At 41.1% G+C, this 21,597-nt stretch overlaps 2 protein-coding genes and 1 pseudogene across 14 annotated transcripts in view; 1 reads left to right on the top strand and 2 right to left on the bottom strand.

The window, feature by feature from the left end:
- Positions 1-384: 384 nt before the first annotated feature.
- Positions 385-21,189, bottom strand: Wdr12 (WD repeat domain 12). 4 transcript variants are annotated; one of them, XM_013113786.3, is made up of 14 exons: positions 20,923-21,189; positions 20,240-20,420; positions 17,683-17,777; positions 15,162-15,256; positions 12,723-12,829; positions 11,182-11,297; positions 10,160-10,314; positions 8,500-8,545; positions 6,022-6,107; positions 5,187-5,327; positions 4,967-5,072; positions 4,725-4,857; positions 2,612-2,684; positions 385-481 (listed from the first exon to the last, which is right to left on the bottom strand). In XM_013113786.3, the coding sequence occupies exons 2-14, from the start codon at positions 20,278-20,280 to the stop codon at positions 404-406; spliced, it is 1,272 nt and encodes a 423-aa protein (XP_012969240.1). In that variant the 5' UTR covers positions 20,281-20,420; positions 20,923-21,189; the 3' UTR covers positions 385-403. The 4 variants fall into 4 exon arrangements, with proteins under 4 accessions (XP_012969240.1, XP_012969242.1, XP_005070651.1 ...); XM_013113788.3 differs by lacking the exon at positions 20,923-21,189 and adding an exon at positions 20,776-20,900; XM_005070594.4 differs by lacking the exon at positions 20,923-21,189 and adding an exon at positions 20,504-20,721.
- LOC121143019 lies at positions 7,113-7,235 on the bottom strand (annotated as a pseudogene).
- Carf (calcium responsive transcription factor) overlaps positions 20,909-21,597 on the top strand; it is a 55,087-nt gene continuing 54,398 nt past the window's right edge. For all 10 annotated transcript variants that reach the window (XM_040753513.1, XM_040753515.1, XM_040753512.1 and 7 more), the window contains exon 1: positions 20,909-21,008. The gene's annotated coding sequence lies outside the window, so the exon portion shown is untranslated. The remainder of the gene's footprint in view (positions 21,009-21,597) is intronic.

Here is a 21,597-nt window from a genome sequence, read left to right as displayed (position 1 = left end):
TCCAAAGCCACAGAGAAACCCTGTCTTGGAAAAAAAAAAGTTGCTTCCTGTTCCTGCGTTGACAATGGTAGTGGATTAGCCACTGACTTCTTTCTTTTTGAGACAGTCCATGTAATCCCTGCTACCTTGGAGTTTACTATACAGTAGGGGATTACTATACAGTAGGGATGACCTTGAATCTCTGATTTTCTTGCTGCTAACCTCCCAGGTCCTGGGATTACAGGAATGTAACACCACACTGACTTTCTTTTGAAAGAGACAGTACTCAGGGCTTTGGACATTTTAGGCAAGCCCTCTCCCAACTAAGCCCTCTACAATTGCATTCACATTGTTTACTACACACAGTAAGACAATAAAAAAACAACAAAACCCAACAAGAAAGTCTTTGATCAATTATTCATTTTCAAGCCCCTACATGGGAGGTAGTAGGTGAATATCTGTAGGAATACAATTTGTTGTCTGCTCCTCCACTCAGAAGTAGCTGTGTAAAAAGAGAGAGAAAAGTAAATACAAATATACAGTAGCTAGACATGATTAAATATGACTTTGATTTTGTTTGGTTATTCGAGACAGGGTTTCTCTGTGTACCTCCAGCTGTTCTTGAACTCCCTCGGTAGACCAGGCTGGCTTTGAACTTACAGAGATCTGCCTGCCTCTGCCTCCCCAGTGCTGGGATTAAAGGTGTGCGCCACCATTGCCTGGTAAGTTATTGTTCACACAGTATGCATATCCTGTACTTTATAGATACCTCTTTGCTTCTACCATGATGTCATATACATAGCCCCAATCCAAAGATCTGCAATGTAGGGTGGATGTGGAGCTCACAGTTGGAGCTCATGCTGAGCACACATAAGGCTCTGGGCCAATTTTAATGATGTAAAGATGTGTTGTTTTGCCTGCCTAAAGTGCCTGATTGGTCTAATAAAAAGCTTGAATGGCCAATAGCTAGGCATTAGAAACAAAGAAGAAGTTCCCATTTCAATTTGGGTCCTACTCTAAGATATCTCATAAATGTGCAAATATTCCAAAGTCTGAAATGCATTTCAGAGAAGGGATGCTCCATCTGCATCACTATACAGTATACAAAACATTAAAAGCAGTCAGTCATTTTGCTTGAGACATAGTATGCTAGTGTACTTCCAACAAAGTATTTGCCAAAGTATATAATAAACTAAAATAGTTTTATCCTCTTAAAAAACAAAGGCTTCATTTGACTTTTGAAAATAGTTTTTACACTAAGCTGAACTCAAATTTGGAGCAATCTTCCTGCTTCAGCCTCCCTAGAATTGGGATAATGGGTGTGAGCTACCACACTCAGAAATATACCAAGTTTTTAAAAGAGCGTATTTGCTGCAAATATACACGGCAAATTATGTCATATAGCTCTAGGACATAATCCTGAAAGAATTCAGCAACAAGAGCTTATATATGCACATAAAGTGATTATAATTTTTTTTTTTTTGGTTTTCCGAGACAGGGTTTCTCTGTATTTTTCTGGAGGCTGTCAATCCAGCCTGGCCTCGAACTCACAGAGATCCGCCTGCCTCTGCCTCCCGAGTGCTGGGATTAAAGGCGTGCGTCACCACCGCTCGGCTAAATGATTATAATTTTAAAGTACATTTTGTAATCCATAGTTATTATGTAAAATAATTTATATAATCCTAGCACTCAGGAGGCTGAGGGAGGGAGTTGCTGTGAGATGAGACCAGCCAGGGCTACACAGCAAGACCTGGTCTCACAAAAAAAAAAAAAAAAAAAAAACCTTCTAAAACAGGCATTTTAAACAAGAAATACTGTGATACCATCAATCTGAAGTAGTGAACTTATGAACCAGACGGGATTTGTAAACAATGTCTCATTAAGATATTCGTGATGTACCTGGACCAACACAGGTCTCTAACACCAGCTACTAAGAAGGCTGCGACAGCAAATTACAAGTTTAAGGTCTGCCTGTGCTGGAATAAATTCCAAGCTAGCCTGGGCAACTTTTGACATCCTATCTCAAAATAAGAAAAAGGGCTAGTGTGCTGGTTCATGCCTATAACCCCAGCATTTGAGAAGTGGATACAGGAGAATCAGTTCAAGGTTATCTTCAGCTATACAATAAACTCAAAGACAGCCTGGCCCCATAAGACCCTGTATCAAAAAGAGGAAAGGAAAAATCAAAACAAAACAAAACAAAAAAAACAGGACTAGGTATATAGCCAAGTAGTAGACTACTTGCCTAGCATAATGAGAAGCTTGGGGTTCAGTTCCCAGGACCAAAAGAAGTAAAATGATATTGGGGGGAGAGACCTATTTTAAAATTTTCAACTTTTATTACTCTTAAAGAACAAATCTGTTTTTAGGTTTTTGGTATGGGATGTAAAAATTATAAAAATCAGAAATATTAAAACTGCTAACTTTAAACTGGGCAGTGGTAACACATGCCTTTAATTCCAGCACTCAGGAAGGAGGCAGAGACAGGCAGATCTCTGAGATTGAAGACAACAGGGTCTACACTGAGTTCCAGACAGCCAGAGGAAAAACCAAACCAAACAAAAAGATCCTGTAACTTTAAACATCAGGTCTATCCTCTCTTTTTTTCACTAAGTAATTTGTAAATCCTTACCCCCGTGTCTGTCCAGTCCACAGTTAGAACTTTGTCTTCATGAGCAGCTAGGTCATAGAGAGGAGCCTTAGAACTAAAGATGAAAACACACGTTAAATGCATCAGTGTTTTAATACACACGCGAGTAATTACTAATACTTTCTCAAAACTTTGCTGGACTTTACTGCAGATGTCTTATAACAAGCATGCAAAAAAAATGCCATTCAGATGCAAAAACAATCACAATAAGGCCCGTTTCACACTTCTACACTTTAAATTTCTATCCCAAACTTTTCCTTTGAGTTTGATGTGTCTACTATCTAAATACATGAAAGTCAGTGGGCAACAGACACAATCAAATCAAAACTCTCGCATTTCTTTCATAATCCGATTTTCTTAAATTATAAAACAAATATTTTTATTTTGTGTATGGGTGTTTGCCTGTGTATATGTCTGTGCACCATATATCCAGACTTGGAGTCCCCTGGGACTGGATGGTGTGGGCCACCATGTGGGTGCTGGGAGTTGAATCCAGGTCTTCTGCGAGAGCAGCCATTACTCTTAACCACTGAGTCATTTCTCCAGTGCCTTTTTCTTATCTCACTACATAGCAAACATGGGCAATTTTCTTTGATTCCCATCTTCACATTTAATCCATAAGAAATTATCTTGCCAAAGACCTAAATTCAAGATATATCTAGAACAAAATCACTTATCCCTGATGCTACCACCACATTCTATGCTCCCTGAGCTGTCCTTGAATAACAATGGTCTTTCAGCTTCTATTCTTGGTCCCTGTATCAAACAAACCCTCAGTCTTGCCAAGTCCTGCTCGACATGTACACACCTTCAAAATGTGCAAAATGTGTAATTTCTTCAAAGAGAAAGTCTTGCCAAAGTGCAGCTGTACTCTCTTCTGCTTTGTTCATAATACTTATTGCTACGACCAGAAACTACATTAACTGTCATAAAAATGTCAATTAAGACATCTAAACCCTAAGATAAAGTGCTTGGGGGGCAGATTTAAGGTAAAAAGTACACAAATGGGTACGCAGTTAAAGTTGCCTCTTCTAACTCTTAAGTTATGGGTACATTTTAACCTAGATATTCTGTATATACTAGTACCACAGTATTAGCCTATGAATAAGATTCCTCTGGCATCTAGTTATTTTTAAAGATACATATTTTATTATATCTTTCATAATAGAATTTCTATTGAAGTTCTAGATAATTAAAACTTTTTCTCTTGCTTTATAAAAAAAAGTCAGAAAGATAGATTTCAGAAGCTGTAGCTTTATTTTTAAAACAAGGGTAAAAATATGCAGTGATATTTTATCTATGATCTAACAAATAAAGCTTGCCTGAAGATCAGAATGCAAAGCTAGCCACACTAGTTAGCCAGAGAGGCCAGGCAGTGGTGGCTCACACCCTTAGTCCCAGAAGCCACTCAAGTTTGCCATAGAAGCTGGGCGGTGGTGGTACACACCTTTAGTCCTAGCACTAATCTGTATTCAGGCTGAGGACAGGATCACCCCAGCCTTGGTAGAGGTGAGAATTTTCTAGTGGCTGGCTGCTTTGCTTTTCTGATCTTCAGCTTGAACTCCATTATCTATCTCTGGGTTTTTATTGATTGTGCTATGAAAATAAGGACCAAAAACATACTAATATTAATATGAATAAAATGCCTTTGTTCCTGGGCTTTGTAAGTACATCTGTGTGCACATTCATGTGTGTGCATGTGTATACAGAATCACATGTATTCAGGTAAGAGGACAACCCTGGGTTTATTCCTCAGGTGCTGTCCACCTGTTTTCTTTTGAGACAAGGTGTCTCACTAGCCTGAGATTCACTAAGTAAGCTAGGTTAGTAGCTAGCAGTTTCCAGGTATTCCCATGTCTTGTCTCCGCAGTGCTAAGATCACTAGCACACCTACCATTCACTATTTATTTGGGTTCCGGGTCCTCATTCATGCAAAGCAAACACTTTACTTACTGAGCTATGCCTGCAGCCCAATCCTGGGATTTTTTGTGAGTATTAGTATTTGTCCTGTCAGGTAGTGAATGAAACCTGGGTCTTCTGGAAGAACAGCAAGTGCTCTTAACAGTTAAACCATGGTTCTAGTACCAACATTTACCTTCTTGTATCCCACAGCTTGACAATGTTATCTAAAGAGCCTGAAATCAGCTGCTGTTCATGGGTAGGAGACCACTTTACTGATGTAACCCAGCCTGTATGTGAGGTGAGTGACAGCGACACCAAAGAACCATCTGAATGAAAAGAAAATGCAATAGATTTTAGGAAAGAGAAACAGAAGAATATTTGAAGAAACTTATCTTTTTAAATTTTTTCTAATATTCCCCACTGGATACAACATACCTTTACTTCGGGGATCCCACAGTCTAATGTGCCTATCTGTGCTTCCAGATGCCAAACGTTTACAAAGGGGAGAATAGGAAATACAATTAAACACTTTATTTCCTGTCTGAAAATAAAAAGAAAGAACAATTAAGCACAGAGGGCTGAAAGTAACCACCTTTAGAAATTTGTTACTGAAAAGACCAATGGTAATCAGAGGAACACCAAAATTCAGTCTTACCAAAGTTGACTTAAGACCACCAGACTCAGCATCCCACACTCTAATTGTGTGATCCCAAGATGCACTGCAGATTTCTTCAGTATCTGACCAAAGTACTGAGGAAATTGCTTCTGTGTGGCCAGAGAGGGTCACCAAAGGAGTCTAGAAATGAAAGGTCCCCAAAAGGGAAAATCATTTCATCACAGAGTTATTGAAACAAGAGAAGATTTTAGGGTCAGGTGTGGTGGTGCTCAGCTTTATTCCAGCACTCAGGAGGCAGGGGCAGGCAGATCTCTGAGTTCCAGGCCAGCCAGGGATACATAATGTCCAAAGTGCCAGGTTTTTTGCCCAGTGGATTATTTTGTTTTTATAGTAATCCTCCAAGACAGATATCTGTCTTTATTTTAAGATATGAAGGGGCTCAGTAGATAAGTGTCAGCTGTCAAGGCTGACTGGTCTATGTTTAATCAAGGACCCCTTGTATATCACGTGCATGCCTGATGCAAGAGAAGGCCAGAAGAATGATCAGAGCCTCTGGATCTGGAGTTACAGGAAATTATGAGCTGCCATTTGGGACTGAGAAATGAACCTGGGTCCTCTGGAAGAGCAGCTAGTGTTCTTAACTGCTGAGCCATTTCTCCAGGCCCACCTTATTTTCAGCAGTTTTTATATTCATGTCAGCATGTTGTATTATAATATTTATGCATTTATACACATATAGGTAACAGTACCAAAGAAACAAAACAGAGGCCAGGTTTTTTGGGGGGATATATACATGAAGGGAGCTGGAGGTTGGACAGGGAAGGGAGAAAATAATGTGATTATATTTTAATTAAGAAAAAAAAAACAAACTTACCCTTGTTAGTCCCAATTGCTCTGTTTTCTGCTTCTTTCTTGGCCGATTTGTGGATTCTTCCATTTCATCTTCTTCATCTGTAGGGACTGCAAATATTTGATATTGAAAAACTTAGTCAATAGCAAACTGCAAGAAATGTCCTATATTCTGGGTATACAGTTTTCTCCCTTTTTTCACTTATTAGGGAATGTATATTCCTTGTTGTTTTGGTTATCATAAAACTGTATATAAGCATCTTATCTGACGCCTGGAGGACTGTAATCCAGTGGTAAAGCGCCTGACCAACATGCATATGGTACTAGACTCAACCTTTAGTAGCACCAAAAGCAAAAACATTTCCTGGACAGGCAAACATGGACAAGGACTTTTTAAAAGGCATACTTTAAAAAAAAAAAAAAAACTTAAAATCAAGCAGTTGGAAATCTTACTCTGTTTTTATGGTCATTGTTATAAATATTGACCATTTCATCATAATTATGAAAAGTTGCTTCTAGCTTAATCCAGACTATGACCATACTGTATGCCATGCAGGAAAAAAGGAAAGCTCAGGTTAAAAGATGTACTACAGCCATGTTTAATCGCATTATTTCCTTTTATAAAAAAGAAAACCCCTTCACAGTTGCTTTGTGGTGCTAGAGATCAAAGCCACATCCAGGCAAATACTTATCACTGAGTTTTACTTCCAGGTCCTTGGATGTTTTTTCTTTTTCTTTTTTTTGGTTTTTCGATACAGGTTTCTCTGTATTGTTTTGGAGGCTGTCCTGGAACTCGCTCTGTAGACCAGGCTGGCCTCAAACTAACAGAGATCCGCCTACCTCTGCTTCCTGAATGCTGGGATTAAAGGCGTGCACCACCAACGCCAGGCTGTTTTTTCTTTTTTTTTTTAGTTTGAAAATATCTCTATTATAAACATCATTTAGTTAGGCTAAGACTGAAACTATAGATTTTAGTGTTTTGTACCTTTCATGAATATTGACATACTTTTTCCTAACTAGATTATAAATCTCTTAACAGTAATAGTTGGTACCAAACAGTATCTCATTTACCTGATACTATCAAAGAATAAGACATTTCACAAAAGCAAAACAATTGAAACTTAACTACTTTCTTCTTCAAAAATTGTTTTGCTTTAAGCATTTTTATAACATCTACAAATATGTATATTTTCTGATGTATTACTACACTTGATCTTAGCCAAAAGGCCGGGAAGCGATTTTCTGATGTATTACACACAATTACTTAAAGTTGCTCAAACTGGTTCTGAGCCCCTTAACTCCTTTTTTTTTCCTTTTATGGTTTTTGAGACAGGGTTTCTCTGTATTGTTTTGGAGGCTGTCCTGGAACTGTCTCTGTAGACCTGGCTGGCCCTGAACTCACAGAGATCCGCCTGCCTCTGCCTCTGCCTCCCGAGGCATGCGCACCAATGCCTGGCCCATTAACTACTTTGTTAGCTTTAATTGGAGTCTAAACTGTAAACAGCAATTCCATCAGAAGTAATGGGGTCTTCTGAACTTTTTATATATGTAGAAACAGTTCCAGCTGCTAGGTTTCAAAATTTAAGAATTTGTGTGGGATCCCCTCTTCTTCTGTTCCCATCAGTATTTTTTAACTTCTCTCAAGAATGTGTCCTCTCCTTCACTGTGTTTTTAATCTATTTTCAAAGTCAGCTAGGTATGGTGGTGAATGACTATAATCCCAACATTTGGTATGCAGAGGCAGGAGCACCACAAGTTTGAAGCCAGGCTGGTCTATACAGCCAATGCCAGGCCAGGCTTTAAGACAGTGAGGGATATATAAAAAGACACTGCCTCAAAAAATTGGCTTAAACAGATTTTTATGTGTATGGTGTTTTGCCTACATTTATGTGTATGTGCCACGTGTGCCTGGTGCCCAGGAGCCAAAAGGTGTCAGATTGCCCGAAACTGTAGTCGAGGACAGCTGTGAGCTGCTATTTGAGTGCCTGAACTAACCTGGTCCTCTGCAAAAGCAGCAAGTACTCTTAATCACTGAGCATCTCTCCAGACACTCAAAGCTCTTTTTAAGCGACTTAAAATAAGTCAAAATTATTCAAAAAACCATTTCCAGGCCTTTAAATTAAATGCATTCGGGGATCTAAGACAATTTGTTATATATGTATCAAATCAGCAACTATTACATAAAGAGGTGGTAGGGTTAAAACAAGAACCAAAAATCTTAAAACAGAAATATACTAATAATGGTCTTTTTGTTGTTTTTGAGACAGGGTTTCTCTGTGGCTTTGGAGGCTGTTCTGGAAATAGCTCTTCTGGACCAGGCTGGTCTCGAACTCAGAGATCCGCCTTCCTCTGTCTCCCAAGTGCTGGGATTAAAGGCATGCGCCACCACCGCCCCTCCACACTCACATTGGCCTATTTTTACAGCAAATATGAGAAATAAAAGTCCCTCACTAAAATTCTAGAAACATGATTAATAAGTCAAAATTACAAAAAAAATTTATACCTGTAGACCAGATCTTTAGCATCTTATCCCAGGAGCCACTGCAAAACTAGACACAGACAAAGGAGAAAGCATATGTAATAACTTACATTATTTGTCCCCTGTTCCCTTTACTTTCAAAGTTTTGCTTTGCTTGTTTCATTTCTTTGTACACAGGCTCTGTAACCTTTACTACTAGATAATCATATATTTGGCTTCCAGTCTTTTGGAAGCTGTAGCCTTGGTCTCCATGGCAACCAGCTGCCATACTTTTATGTACCTGCATCCTGCACAGCTGCTTAGGTAAAAGTGGGCAACAAACCTACACTACACTAATAGATCTGTTCTGCTTCTAGAATCTTTATAAATAAACCCTGAGAAATAAAGTTAGACTTTTCCTAAGGGAAACAAAATAAAAGTAACTTCCCACCGGCCCCCAAGAAACAAATAGTACAGGATAACACTAGGAAGTATTTCATGTAGAGAAAACCAGAAAATGGTTCAAATTGAACAAAGGTGATTTGGAAACACAGGAAAGGTTGAATCTACCAGTTACATTTAGCCTCCATTCCAGAGGATTCTTGAGGCCCAAATGTATCATCACCTTCTTGTTCTGGCTTGTTTATTCTTTCTTTGGCTATCACAATCAAATTTTCTCTTGAGCTTTAACAAATTGAAGATCAATTTCTGCCCATGTATAAGCAAAATATAGGTCTCCTAATTTCCTAGCCCAAAGACAAGAATGGTTAATTCATTTAAATCTATACTCAATGACATATAAACTCCCTGATTCAAGATAAATCATAAACCTTTATCTTTGACTGCATCAAGCATTCTTTGTTACTCCAAGTTGTAGAACACTCTTAAATATGGAATTACCCAATGCAGCAAAGGGAACTTACAAAAGCTAAGGGTTTGCAACCCTTCATAAGTCAATGAAGTTATTACTTTATTACTTTCTGGTTTGTATCCATTTTGCTATCATAAAGAATAGGTCATGGTGGCTTCATGCCTGTAATCCCAGTACTCAGGGGGCTAAAGCAAGCCAATTGACAGGGATATAAAACCACACAGAACAACATAAGGAGAATTCCAGGACAACCTAGGCTACAGTAAGACCCTGTATCAAAAACAAAAGTAAGGGACTGAGCATTTAGTTCTGCTATAAGTACAAGATGTATGTCCACACTGACAAATAGGCTGTTAACATTAGTCTGTGTGTGTGTGTGTGTGTGTGTGTGTGTGTGTGTGTGTGTGTGTGTGTGTGTGTGTGTGTGTGTGTGTGTGTGTGTGTAGCCCTGACTGTCCTGGACTAGTTTACTTGATTCTCCTCTTCCTCCCACCCCTCTCGTGTGTGTGTGTGTGTGTGTGTGTGTGTGTGTGTGTGTGTGTGTGTGTGTGTGTGTGTGTGTGTGTGTGTGTGTAGCCCTGACTGTCCTGGAACTCACCTTGTAGAATAGGTTTACCTCAAACTCAAAGATCCATCTGTCTACACCACCACTGGGCTTAATCCAATTTTTAAAATGTAATTTATATATTACAGACAGATACCTAGACTGAAGAGGTAAATCAAATAAATCTATCTTTTTTATTGTATTTACTTTGGATCTAAAGTCTTTTTAGCCTCTGTTATGGAAGTTAAATCATCACACACACGCACGCACGCACACACACTGCTTCTCACTTTAGTTCCTGAGCTATTGACTGCTATGGAGTCCACACTCCCAGCATGACCTCTGCAGCAGTGTAGGGCTTTCACTTTGTTCTTCTCCACATTCCATTCCCATAAGAGAACAGTCTGATCCATTGAGGCACTCAGTAGTAAGCAGGATAAACTGTCTAAAGAAAAGAGAAAAAAGAAGTTACTACAAACTCTTAACTGCATCTTACTTTTCATCGTTTAGTATTTTTGTAAATAGTGTGCATCTGTAATCCCAGCCCTCAGGAGGCTGAGGCAGAAGGGTGACAGGTTTTAGGTCAGCCAAGGCTACACAGTGAGACTCTGAGACCATACCACCTCCCTACTCCCTGCTGTTACCTAAAGGGGAAGATTCTTAAAATAGGAAAACAATACACTTAATAACTTGAAAATGCAGGCAATTTTAGTAAAGAGTTACTTCTGTAAATTTATGGATCGAGAGCTAGGAATATGGCTCAGCAGCAGTATGCTTGCCCAGCATGCACAAAATTCACGGCTCAGTCTCCAGGATCAGGGGGAAAAAGAGCAACCTATGGATTTAAAAAAATATTAACTCTTGCTCTCTCTCTGTTTCCTGCAGTTGCCCTGGGGCAGACAGGACTTTTCCTGCCTCCTCCTTCTCTTGTTTCACCCCCCCCCATGTCTCTTCTTTTCTGTCTCACCGCCCCCCCACCAATAAAACTTCCCACAAGAAAAAAAACTTATTGCCAGGGGTTGGTGGCACATGCCTTTGATCCCAGCACTCAGGAGGCAGAGGCAGGTAGATTTCTTTGAGTTTGAAGCCAGTCTGGTCTACTGAGAGAGTTCCAGGACAGCCAGGTTACAGAGAAACCCTGTCTCAAAAAATAAAATTCAATATTTATTACTGTCCTTCTTGAGTAGACATTTCTGAAAGACTGCGGTGTATCAACTGAGGCTTGAAGCATTTTTCACCCAAACATTCTTTTGCTAGACTAAAATTAGTCCAATTTTAAACACTTAAGATTCCTTTTAAAGTAGAGTCCTACCTTTTTTCACCCAAGCCACATCTTTCACAACATCTGTATGTCCCACAATTGTCATTATTGACTTTCCTTCCAAGGACCAGATCCGAGAAGTCTTATCATAAGAACCAGACAGGATCCTACAATGGGAAAAAAAATGCTATGAAATACAAAAAGATGACTTTTGAAGCCCTGAAAAATCACTTGTTCCTATGGCAACTTTAATAAAGGGTAAACTTTAATATGAAGAACAAAACTTCAAAGCATAACAACAGCTCAGATGTTACACTAAATTTCTGAACTACTAAAACAATATGAGATTTCACTTTTATTGTTGCAAATGCTATAAATTTCACCAAAGCAATGCAAACTGTGTGTAAAGCCTAAAACCCTGAAAACTATTTAAGAGAAAAACAGGGATGAGATGTAGCTCGGTCAGCAAGTAAAAGCCTCTCGATCTGATGTCCATTACCACACACATACCCCACAATACCAAAGCAAAAGGGAAAAATCACAAAGAATAAAAGAAACACCAAGTCAGGCATGATGGTACACCTTTAATCCCAACACTTGGTGTACTTAGGGAACTCCAGGACAGGCTCCGAAGTTACAGAGAACCCCTGTTCTTAACCCATGGGTCTAGACCCACATATCAGGTATCTTGCATTTCAGATATTTATATTATGTCTCAAAAATGTAACAAAAATTACAGTTATGAAGTAGCAAGGAAATAATCTTATGGTTGGGGGTCACCACAAGATGAGGTCTCAGCATTAGGAAGGTTGAGAACCACTGATCTAAGACATCCATACCTCTTTGACTCCAGACTGCCCATGCTAGCCCTACAGTAGCATGTTTGAATCTTCATGGTAGCAGGTAGGGAGATCTGTGGCCATTAAAAATTAATTTTTATCCTCTATGAAACAGTGTTTTTCTCTGGTCTTAAGTATCAATTACTGTTGATTTACATAGAATACAAATATCACAACATTTTGAAACAAAGAAAATCTAATAATAAACACTTGCTTTCTTCTTGAATACAACTGCAAAAGCCTTGTTGTTATGGTCACAAATACACATAGCACAAAGTTGATTTAATGAAGAAAAAGGAATCAGGGAGAAACAGTCACACTATGGATGACAAAGACTGAAGGATGTACATAAGAAACAAAAAAGCAGGTTGGTGAGATGGCTCAGAAGTTAGAGGAGCACTGACTGATCTTCCAGAGGTCCTGAGTTCAATTCCATGCAACCCCATGATGGCTCATAACCATGTATAATGAGATCTGATGCCCTCTTCTGACATGCTGACAGATCACTATATACATAATACATAAATAAATCTTTAAAAAAAGAGAGAAGCTGGGCGTTGGTGGTGCACGCCCTTAATCCCAGCACTTGGGAGGCAGAGGCAGACAGATCTCTGTGAGTTCGAGGCCAGCCTGGTCTACAAAGAGAGTTCCAGAACAGGCTCCAAAACAATACAGAGAAACCCTGTCTCGAAAAAACAAAAAACAAAAACAAAAACTAGAGAGAAAGAAAACAAGCACATTCACATTGCATACCATTCTTCTGCCCCTTCAATGGAGCTTATCCAGTCATCATGGAACATGCATTGCTCTGGCTGGGGTGCAGTGTACTTCTCCACGTATTCTAGTTCCACAACCTCTTCCTAGTCACACAAAGAACAGAAAAAAAAAATCAGTGAACAGTTTTTAAATATTACTTTGAAGACACAAAATTTGGGAGCCATTTAAAAAGTCAAGATTTTCTTTGTCTTCACATTAAGCTAAGAATATAAGAGTTAGTAGACTTAGAAAACTTATATTAAAAGTAGGAATAAGAAGAGAGCTTATAAAAAGATTTAGTTTTTACTTTAATTATGTGTATATATGTGGGCATGTGCACATGAGTTTGGGTGGAACCTAGAGTCCTCTGGAGCTGGAGTGTGGGTACTGGGAACTGAACTCAGGTTCTCAGGTTCTCTGGAAGAGCAGCACTGGACCTTCTCTCTAGCTCCCCAAAGGAGAGCTTTTATGTAAGAAAATATTTAGATACACAAAAAGGTCAGACAAGCATTTTTCCATGAGGGGAGAGCATCTGTTCAGGATGATGAAAGAGCGCTGGAGATAGGTAGTGGCGATAGCTGCACAGTACCGTACTTCACATTAACGAACCGCACTCTTAAAAACAGCCAAAACGATGTTTGCTCTGTATACATTTTAAAATCACAAAACATAGGGGAAATTACAAAATATATTCTAAACAGTTTAGTGTGTGTGTGTGTGTGTGTGCATCTATGCATTCCAAGTGTACATGGAGGTCAAAGGACAACTTGTAGGAGTTGGCGCTTTCCTTCTACCATGTGGGTCCTGGGGAAGAACTCGGGTCATCACGCTTCATAGCTAGCACCTTTACTCAGCCATCTTGCTGACTCCAAATATTCCCCTTTTAAAAAACCCTAGACAGAGCCGGACATTGGTGGCGCATGCCTTTAATTCCAGCACTCAAGAGGCAGAGGCAGGTGGATCTCTGTGAGTTCGAGACCAGCCTGGTCTACCGAGTGAGTATCAGGGCACAGTCCAAAACAATACAGAAAAACCTTGTCTCGAAAATAATAATAATAATAATCCCTAGACAGGGTCTCACTATATAACCCTGGTTAGCCTAGAACTCTTATGTAGACCAGGCTAGCAAACTTAAAGATATACATTACTCTTGGCTCTATTCGTTTTATTTTAGATTTTATTTACTTTTATTTTGCATGTACAGGTATCTTGCCTGCATGTATATCTGTGTACCATATGTATGCAGTTATCCAAAGAAGCCAGAAGAGGGAGTCAGATCTCCTGGGACCGAGTTACTGACAGATGTTAGCAACCATGTGGGTGCTGGGAATTGAACCCAGAGCCTCTGGAAGAGCAGTCAGTGCTTTTAACCACTGAGCTATCTGTCCACTTCCTGTTGATAGTCTTAATTATAAAAACAACTTTAAAGAGAGTTTGCTGGGGGGGTGGTGGCGGCACACACCTTTAACCCCAGCTTTTGGGAGGCAGAGGTAGGCAGATCTCGGTGAAACCAGTATGATCTACAGACTAAGTTCCAAGTCAGTCAGGGCTACAGAGAAACCCTGTCTTGAAAAACCAAAAACAAGCTGGGCGTTGGTGGCGCACGCCTTTAATCCCAGCACTCGGGAGGCAGAGGCAGGCGGATCTCTGTGAGTTCGAGACCAGCCTGGTCTACCGAGCGAGTTCCAGGACAGCCTCCAAAAGCCACAGAGAAACCCTGTCTCGAAAAACCAAAAAAAAAAAAAAAAAAAAAAGTTTAAAAATTACAGAGAGAGTATCACAATCACTATAACCTAACCCACATTTTTCTGAGATGTGTGCAATTTTGCTGTACTCCTGTTTTATGAATATACATACACTTGTTATTCCTTTTCCTACTCATGCTTTCACAAATTTAAAGGCGATATTAGCTCATTTTCTTGAGTAAAATATTCTTAGAAGGGGTCTAAAAGATGGCTATATAGAAACATAAGTTCAAATTTCTGGTGCGTGAGTAGAGACACTTGCTAGCAAGTCCAAGGTCCTAAATTCAATCCCTGGGACCCACAAGAGAGAACTGACTCCCATTCTCCCAGTAATTGTTCTCTGACCTTCACATGCAGGCTGTAGTACCTACACATATCATATAGTAAGTAAATTGTTTGGGTTTGAGTCTTAGAAAACATTTTAAAATTACATTTACTTATTATATGGTATGTGTATGGTATGATTTTTTGTGTTTTGTTTTGATTTTGAGTTTTAGAAAACATTTTAAAATTACACTTACTTAAACACACACACAAAAAAAAAAAACCAAAAAACAAAAGCCCACAAACAACAAAAAAACCCAAGATATTATTCTTGGACATTGAAAGCAATTCAGACTGATTCTATAAGTAGTTACTCAAAAATATTTAGTAATGTATTAAATCAAATAGAAGCAGTTCTTGGACTTACCGATGAAATGTTTTCCAGTTCCATGTGTTTGACCAAGGGCAATCGAAGAAATTGGCCCTTGATAAGGAAATCGAACTCGACATGTTTGTGGAGCTCTGCAAAAGAGTAAGGGTCTTAGGAACATCAGTGCCATATGTATGGAAACCCTGAAGCAATCCCGTCCACAGTGCCCATTGCTGTCCCAGTCGCTCTGTAACTCCTAGCACACTGAATGATTTTGGGGATTTTTGTTGTTTTTGTTTTTTTCAAGACAAGGTTTCTGTGTATAATAGCTCTGTAGACTAGGTGGACCTTGAACTCAGAGATCTGCCTGCCTCTGTTTCCCAAGTCTTGGGATTACAGGTGTGCACTAGCATCACACAGTTGATTTTTGTTTCTTTGAGACAGGGTCTTTGCCCTAGAACTCACTAAGTAGACCAGGCTGGCCTTGAACTCACAGAGTGCTCTGCCTTCTGAGTGCTTCAATCAAAGTCATGTACCCCCGTGCCACTCAGCTACATGATTTCTAAAGAACTAATATATTTGCCGGGAGGTGGTGGTGCACGCCTTTAATCCCAGCACTCGGGAGGCAGAGGCAGGTGGATCTCTGTGAGTTCGAGGCCGGGCTGGACCCACAGCCTCCAAAACAATACAGAGAAACCCTGTCTTGTAAAACCAAAAAAAAAAAAAAAAAAAAAAAAAAAACCTAATAAAAAAAGAACTAATATATTTGTTCTGTTGACTTATGCTTGGTTTTATGCTGGTGTAATTATTTAGGGGTCTGGGGGCTGAACCCAGGTTATATGTACGCTAAGCACATGTTCTATCACTGAACTAACTACACCCTAGTAATCTCATTTCTTCTTGTTTTAAAAGAGTAGTTTATTGAATACACTACAAAAGGACAAAAGGCTAGACAATAGCTTGAATACCACCTGAAGCCCATTATCTAATTTTTAAAAAGCTTTTGTTCTGCAGAAGATTTACAATATATAAAAAAGCATAAATAACAGTGAACACACATCCTACTCCAATACTAAACAACTCGACAATAATCATTTCTATTCCTGTCTCCATCTTCTCACTAGCTTCTTTTATTTTTTATTTTTTTTGTTTTTTTTTCGAGACAGGGTTTCTCTGCATTGTTTTGGAGGCTGTCCTGGAACTCGCTCGGTAGACCAGGGTGGCCTTGAACTCACAGAGATCCGCCTGCCTCTGCCTCCCGAGTGCTGGGATTAAAGGCGTGCGCCACCAACGCCCGGCTCACTAGCTTCTTTTAAATCAAACCTCAGAAATCATACCATTTCATTTGTAAATGGCATTATGTATCTCTAAAATATAGGATTTAAAACACAATGTTAACAATGTTACTACACATGTGCTGTCACTATTTATGTGGGTTTTTAATTTAACTTGTATTTTGAAACTGTGTCTTACTGTGTAGCCCACACTGGCTTCAAACTCACTACCATAGCCCAGGCTAGCCTCTAGAGGTTAGACAGATAGATAGAGCTATCTTCAACTCATTGTCTCAGTTTCTAGATCACTGGAATTGAATACAGGTGTATACCATCATGTACAGCTGCTCATTTTATAGAGTACAGTTTTAAAAGGGGGCACCTAGCTAGTTAGTGTGTTTCTTCAATCTTTAAAAGCCCCACTCCTTTTAATTCTCATTTCTTCATTGAGGAAAGTGGGTTAACTATCTTATATTTCTTACATTCTGGGCTTGGTTGATTACATCTCCAAAGTGTCTTTTTTTTTAAGTATTTTTCTCATTACGTTGTATATGTGGGCATGTGTGCTATGTGTGGAGGTCAGAAGACAAGTTTGTGGAGTTGGGTCTCTCCACTTTTACTTGGGCTGTGAGGATTAAACTCGGGTCACCAGGCTTACACCACTGGACAGCAAGCATCTTTAGCTAGCTGAGTTAAGTCAAGGTCCTACAGATCATCTTTAATATGTTCATCTATCCTCTACTATATCATGTAAATTAGTGATCCCTAAATGATTGGTAAGACACATCAACATGAATGTATTAACTAGCTCTGTTCTTTTTTACATACATGTGTGCATGAGTGTGCAAGTTCAAGGCTGATGTTGAATGTCTTTCTGATTCACGTGCCACAGCTTGATGTTTTGTTAGTGTGGCTAGCCAGTTTGTTCTACAGACCCCCAGCTCTGCTTCCAATGTGCTGAGATTATAGGCAGGGTATCAGACTAGCCTGCCTTTCAGGTGGGGCCTAGAGATCTGAACGCTGGTCTTCATGCTTCCACATAAACATTTTATTCACTGAGCCATCTCTCCTGCCCTTGTTTTTCTTTCTTAAAATTTATTTTTTTATTTTGTGAGCACTGGTGTTTTGCCTGCATGTATGTCTGTGTGAGGGTGTTTGATCCTAAAGTTACAGACAGTTGTGAGCAGAGGCAAGTGGATAACTGAGTTTGAGGCCAGCCTGGTCTACAGAGCAAGGTGCAGGACAGCCAGGGTTATAGAGGGAAACTGTGTCCTCTCCTAACATCTTGGAACATGTATACCCACCATTTTTGGTGTCCAGCAATTTATTGATGATGTTACTAAGGTCAGCAACTTCAGAGGTGGCAGGGATTGAGAAAGGAACATCATCTACTGCATATCTATAACAGCGAAATGATATGTCAGTATCATGTTTACAAATGTTTTAGCAAAGCTGCATTTATTCATTCAACAACTATTTACTGGGTACTTCATGCCAGATATTTGCTACAAGGCATAAACAAAATGAAGTAAGGTGTCTTTATTCTTAAAGAATCAAGCAGGCTGTCATGAGGCAGAGGCAGGTGGATCTCTGTGAGTTCGAGACCAAGCCTGGTCTACCAAGCGAGTTCCAGGACAGGCTCCAAAACAATACAGAGAAACCCTGTCTCTAAAAACCAAAAAAGACATGAAGAGTACTTTAAATACCATATGCTATGAAGTAGCTTTTAATTCTTTGTGTAGGCGACAAGGAACCGCTGTAGCGGTCCATGTTAAGAATAACAGCAGTACTTTGTTTAGTTATATCTTTATAGCTGTGCAGAGTAGATTAGAATATATGACCGGAGGCTGAACAGAGACTCAAAGAGAAATAGGAAAATATTTACAAACCATTTATCTGGTAAGGAACTTGTATCCACAATATATAAAGAACATTTATAATTCAGTACTAAAGTCATTTTTTTAAAGGACAAGGGATTTGAATAGCTAGTTTTCTAGAGAAAGAGCAATGATCAACAGGCACAGAAACAAACCACAATGAAGGTCACTTCACACCATCAGATGCACATAAAGTCATGGTGAGGACACAGAGGAAGGGGACCCTCACTCATTGACGGTGGTAAAGGAAAACGGTGTGGTTGTTTTGGAAAACAGCATGCCGTTGATCTGAAACTTAAATGTGGACTTACCTGACCCAAGAACTACACTTTTAGGTAAACACCAAAGAGCAATGAAAACCTATGTTCATTGAGCACGGTGGCATGGGCCTTTAATCCCAGCATTTGGAAGGCAAGGGCAGGTGGATCAGTGGGTCTGAGGCCAGCCTTAGCTACACAGTGAATTCTAGGCCAGCCAGGGCTACACATGTTCACATACAAAATATACACTAAGGCTTACACAGCCACTATCCACAATAGCTAAAATAGTGAAACAACCTAAATGTCTAATTGGACAATAAGAGAAAATGAGCCATACAATGGACTATTTAGGCATAAAATTAATGAGGTATTATGATATTCTGCTTTATTGATTAAACTATAAAAACACAGTAAGCAAAAGATGCCAGCCACGAAAGACCACATAGTTTGTCTAACTTCATTATACAAAATGTCCAGAATGGACACATACACAAGAGATAAATGGTAGGTAGGTAAGCGTTGACTTGGGTGGGGAGGATTTAAGGGACTGAGTGGCAAATAAAGAGTGATGGATTTTTTTTTTCTAAAATAGATTGGGTGGATGGTTGTACAATTAATTCTACTAAAACGATGCACCCGAATCTCAACACACACTGTATGCATCATTAGTAAATTTGCCATCTATGTGACTTACTTACAGATAAGAACACAAAAACACAGGTAAAAATACACACACACACACACACACACACACACACACACACACACACACACAGAGTAGGGGTTAGTGTTGTCAAGTCAACAGAAGCTAAGGTCACCTGAGAAGAGGGAACTTCAATTAAGAAAATGCCTCCACTAGACTGGCTGTAGGCAAGTCTGTGGGAGCATTTTCTGGAATAATGGCTGATGTAGGAGGAAGAACCACCCGTCTTAAAAAAGGCAGGCTTGGCTAGGCATGGGGAGAGCCAGCCACAGCACAGCACTCCTCCATGGTTTCGGGTTCAGCTCCTGCCTCCACGTTCCTGTCTTGGCTTCCTTTGATGATGACTGTAACCTGTGAGTCTAAACCCTTTCCTCCCCAAGCTGCTTTTGGTCATAGTATTTTATCACACTAAATAGGACATACACACATAATACACCTCATCAAGTCAGTAACTGGGCTGACTTCACAGTAATAAAAAGCCAGCTCTAAGAACCCCAGATTCAGAGATCCAGTTTCAACAGTGGCTAAGAAGAGCACATGAAGTTGTGCTTCCAGAAACCACGAGACATCATCAACAGACAGCCTGTAGCTAGAACTGCCACTGTTCATCCCTCCAGTAACGAAACAGTGTGTGCACCATTCAGACAGCAAACTCGAAACCCGGTTCCCTCCACACACACAAGCTAAGAGCTCACGAAAGCCAGCCAAGACGTGTCCACCGTTTGCCAAAGGGACAACACCGGGCAAAAGTGAGGGGCACGGGAAGGGGAGGGCGAACGAAGTCGTCTTTATTTTTAAGTTTTGTTTCTGCCCGGCACGCAGGTTATCTCATTTGCATTAAGTCCTTTTAGTTCCAGCCAGATACTTACTAAAACTTTCAGCTTCGATTTTACTAAAGCCGTGTGTGTTTCTTCTTTAATGCCTAGTCAAAGCCCCAATCACCAGTGACTACGAGGTCCACACCGAAAGGGAGGTGACACCAGTCGGCTCGGGGAAGGCAGGCGCTGAGGCCCTTACTTACTTCTTGTTCTCGGTGTAGAAACGCGCCTGGAGCTGTGCCATGGCGGGAAGGACACGCGCTGACAAGCAAGCGGCGCTAAGGCAGACGAGCACGAGGCCAGCTCTGCCGTCCGCCTCCGGCTTCCTCAGACCGCACCACGAGGTACCCTCTCCACAGCGCCCAGCCCGCACTCATCAACTGCCTATTGCGAGATTGAGGAAACATCGATCAGTAAAGCGCCGTCTCAAGAGCGGCCACGCCCCTTACCACTTTCGAGTTTCTTACTATCGACTTAGACCCGCAATCGATGAGGAAGACGGGGGAAACTCACGAATCTGATTTTTTACGGGTGTCCACAGGCTGGATGCGCAGACTCAGAGCTCAGAAACTACAAACCCCAGAAGGGCGCGCGAAGCAGACGCGCTGAACACTGGGAGTTGTAGGTTTTAGTTACTGAGCCACCCCGCACTCAGGTTCCATTATTTGCTTTTAAAACTCCCTTCTCCGGCCAGACATTCTGTTTCCCGCGCCTTAATTCTGGGTGACAAAGGTCCCACCTCTTTGTTTTTTAATGCATCGTCCCAACAACAGCCCGATTCGGCGGAGACCATGTGTCCCTCCCTCCGGCTGCCGAGTGGAAACACGGGAAAGGAGTTGAACGAATCGGAAGGGAACTGGGAGACGGCGGCCGGGAAAGGTCCAACCTTAGGGCGTTTGTGCTGCGCCTTCCGGAGCGGTGCGCGTGCGCATTGTGCTGGTCTCCATGGCGGGGCCTCGGAGCCAAGACGAGGTTGAGTAGACTCGCTTTGAATTTCCTCCCTTCTGCTCCGGCGGACTCCCCTCTCGCGTCGTGGGGCTCGCTGCGGCGGCAGGGCTGGGGGAGCCGGAGGTCTGGCGGAGCTGTCGGCGCCTAGGGACCGGACACTCCCTCCCGACCTCCCTTCTTTCTCCTGCCTCCGCCTCCTCCCGTCACCTCCTGACCCTCCCGGGCTGGGAGCAACCGCCGCCCCCGCCCCCGTCGCCGCCGGCCGCGGAGGAGTGCTGTCGTCGCTCGCCTCCGCTGCCGGCCCTTCACTTCGGTCCCGGGAGGGGGCCCGCGGCCGGGGGGAAAGCAGGCTGCAGCAGGGGGAGGCTAGGTGTCCTGCGGAAGGTGCTGAGCCCGAGTACGGGCCACCGCCACCGAGCGCCCGCCGCAGAGGGGCCTCTCCCCTCCTTCTGAGTCTGATGTTTAGAAAAGCTTCCTCTGCACCTCTCCCCTGCTTTCAGACTTTTTTGTTTTTGTTTTTTAATCTTGAAGTCACTCAAAGGCCTGTCTCGGTCTCAGTGGTCCCGATTGTTACTCTAGTTATTTTCCTGAGTGGAGAATAGATGGGGGCTAC

This window comes from Mesocricetus auratus, unplaced genomic scaffold (assembly GCF_017639785.1).
Source record: "Mesocricetus auratus isolate SY011 unplaced genomic scaffold, BCM_Maur_2.0 Super-Scaffold_100010, whole genome shotgun sequence".
NCBI classification, from domain to species: Eukaryota; Metazoa; Chordata; class Mammalia; order Rodentia; family Cricetidae; genus Mesocricetus; species Mesocricetus auratus.
Note: the sequence above shows the minus strand (reverse complement) of the source record. Positions and strands in the feature narration are given on the sequence as shown.

What these genes read in the sequence shown, in the direction of transcription:
- Wdr12 (XM_013113786.3), bottom strand. Translation starts at nt 20,280, where the DNA reads ATGGCACAGCTCCAGGCGCGTTTCTACACCGAGAACAAGAA. An exon ending in ATTGCTGGACACCAAAAATG is followed by an intron (nt 15,257 to 17,682) that starts GTGGGTATACAT and finishes ACTCTTTTGCAG; the next exon opens with AGCTCCACAAACATGTCGAG. An exon ending in AACTGGAAAACATTTCATCG is followed by an intron (nt 12,830 to 15,161) that starts GTAAGTCCAAGA and finishes TTGTGTGACTAG; the next exon opens with GAAGAGGTTGTGGAACTAGA.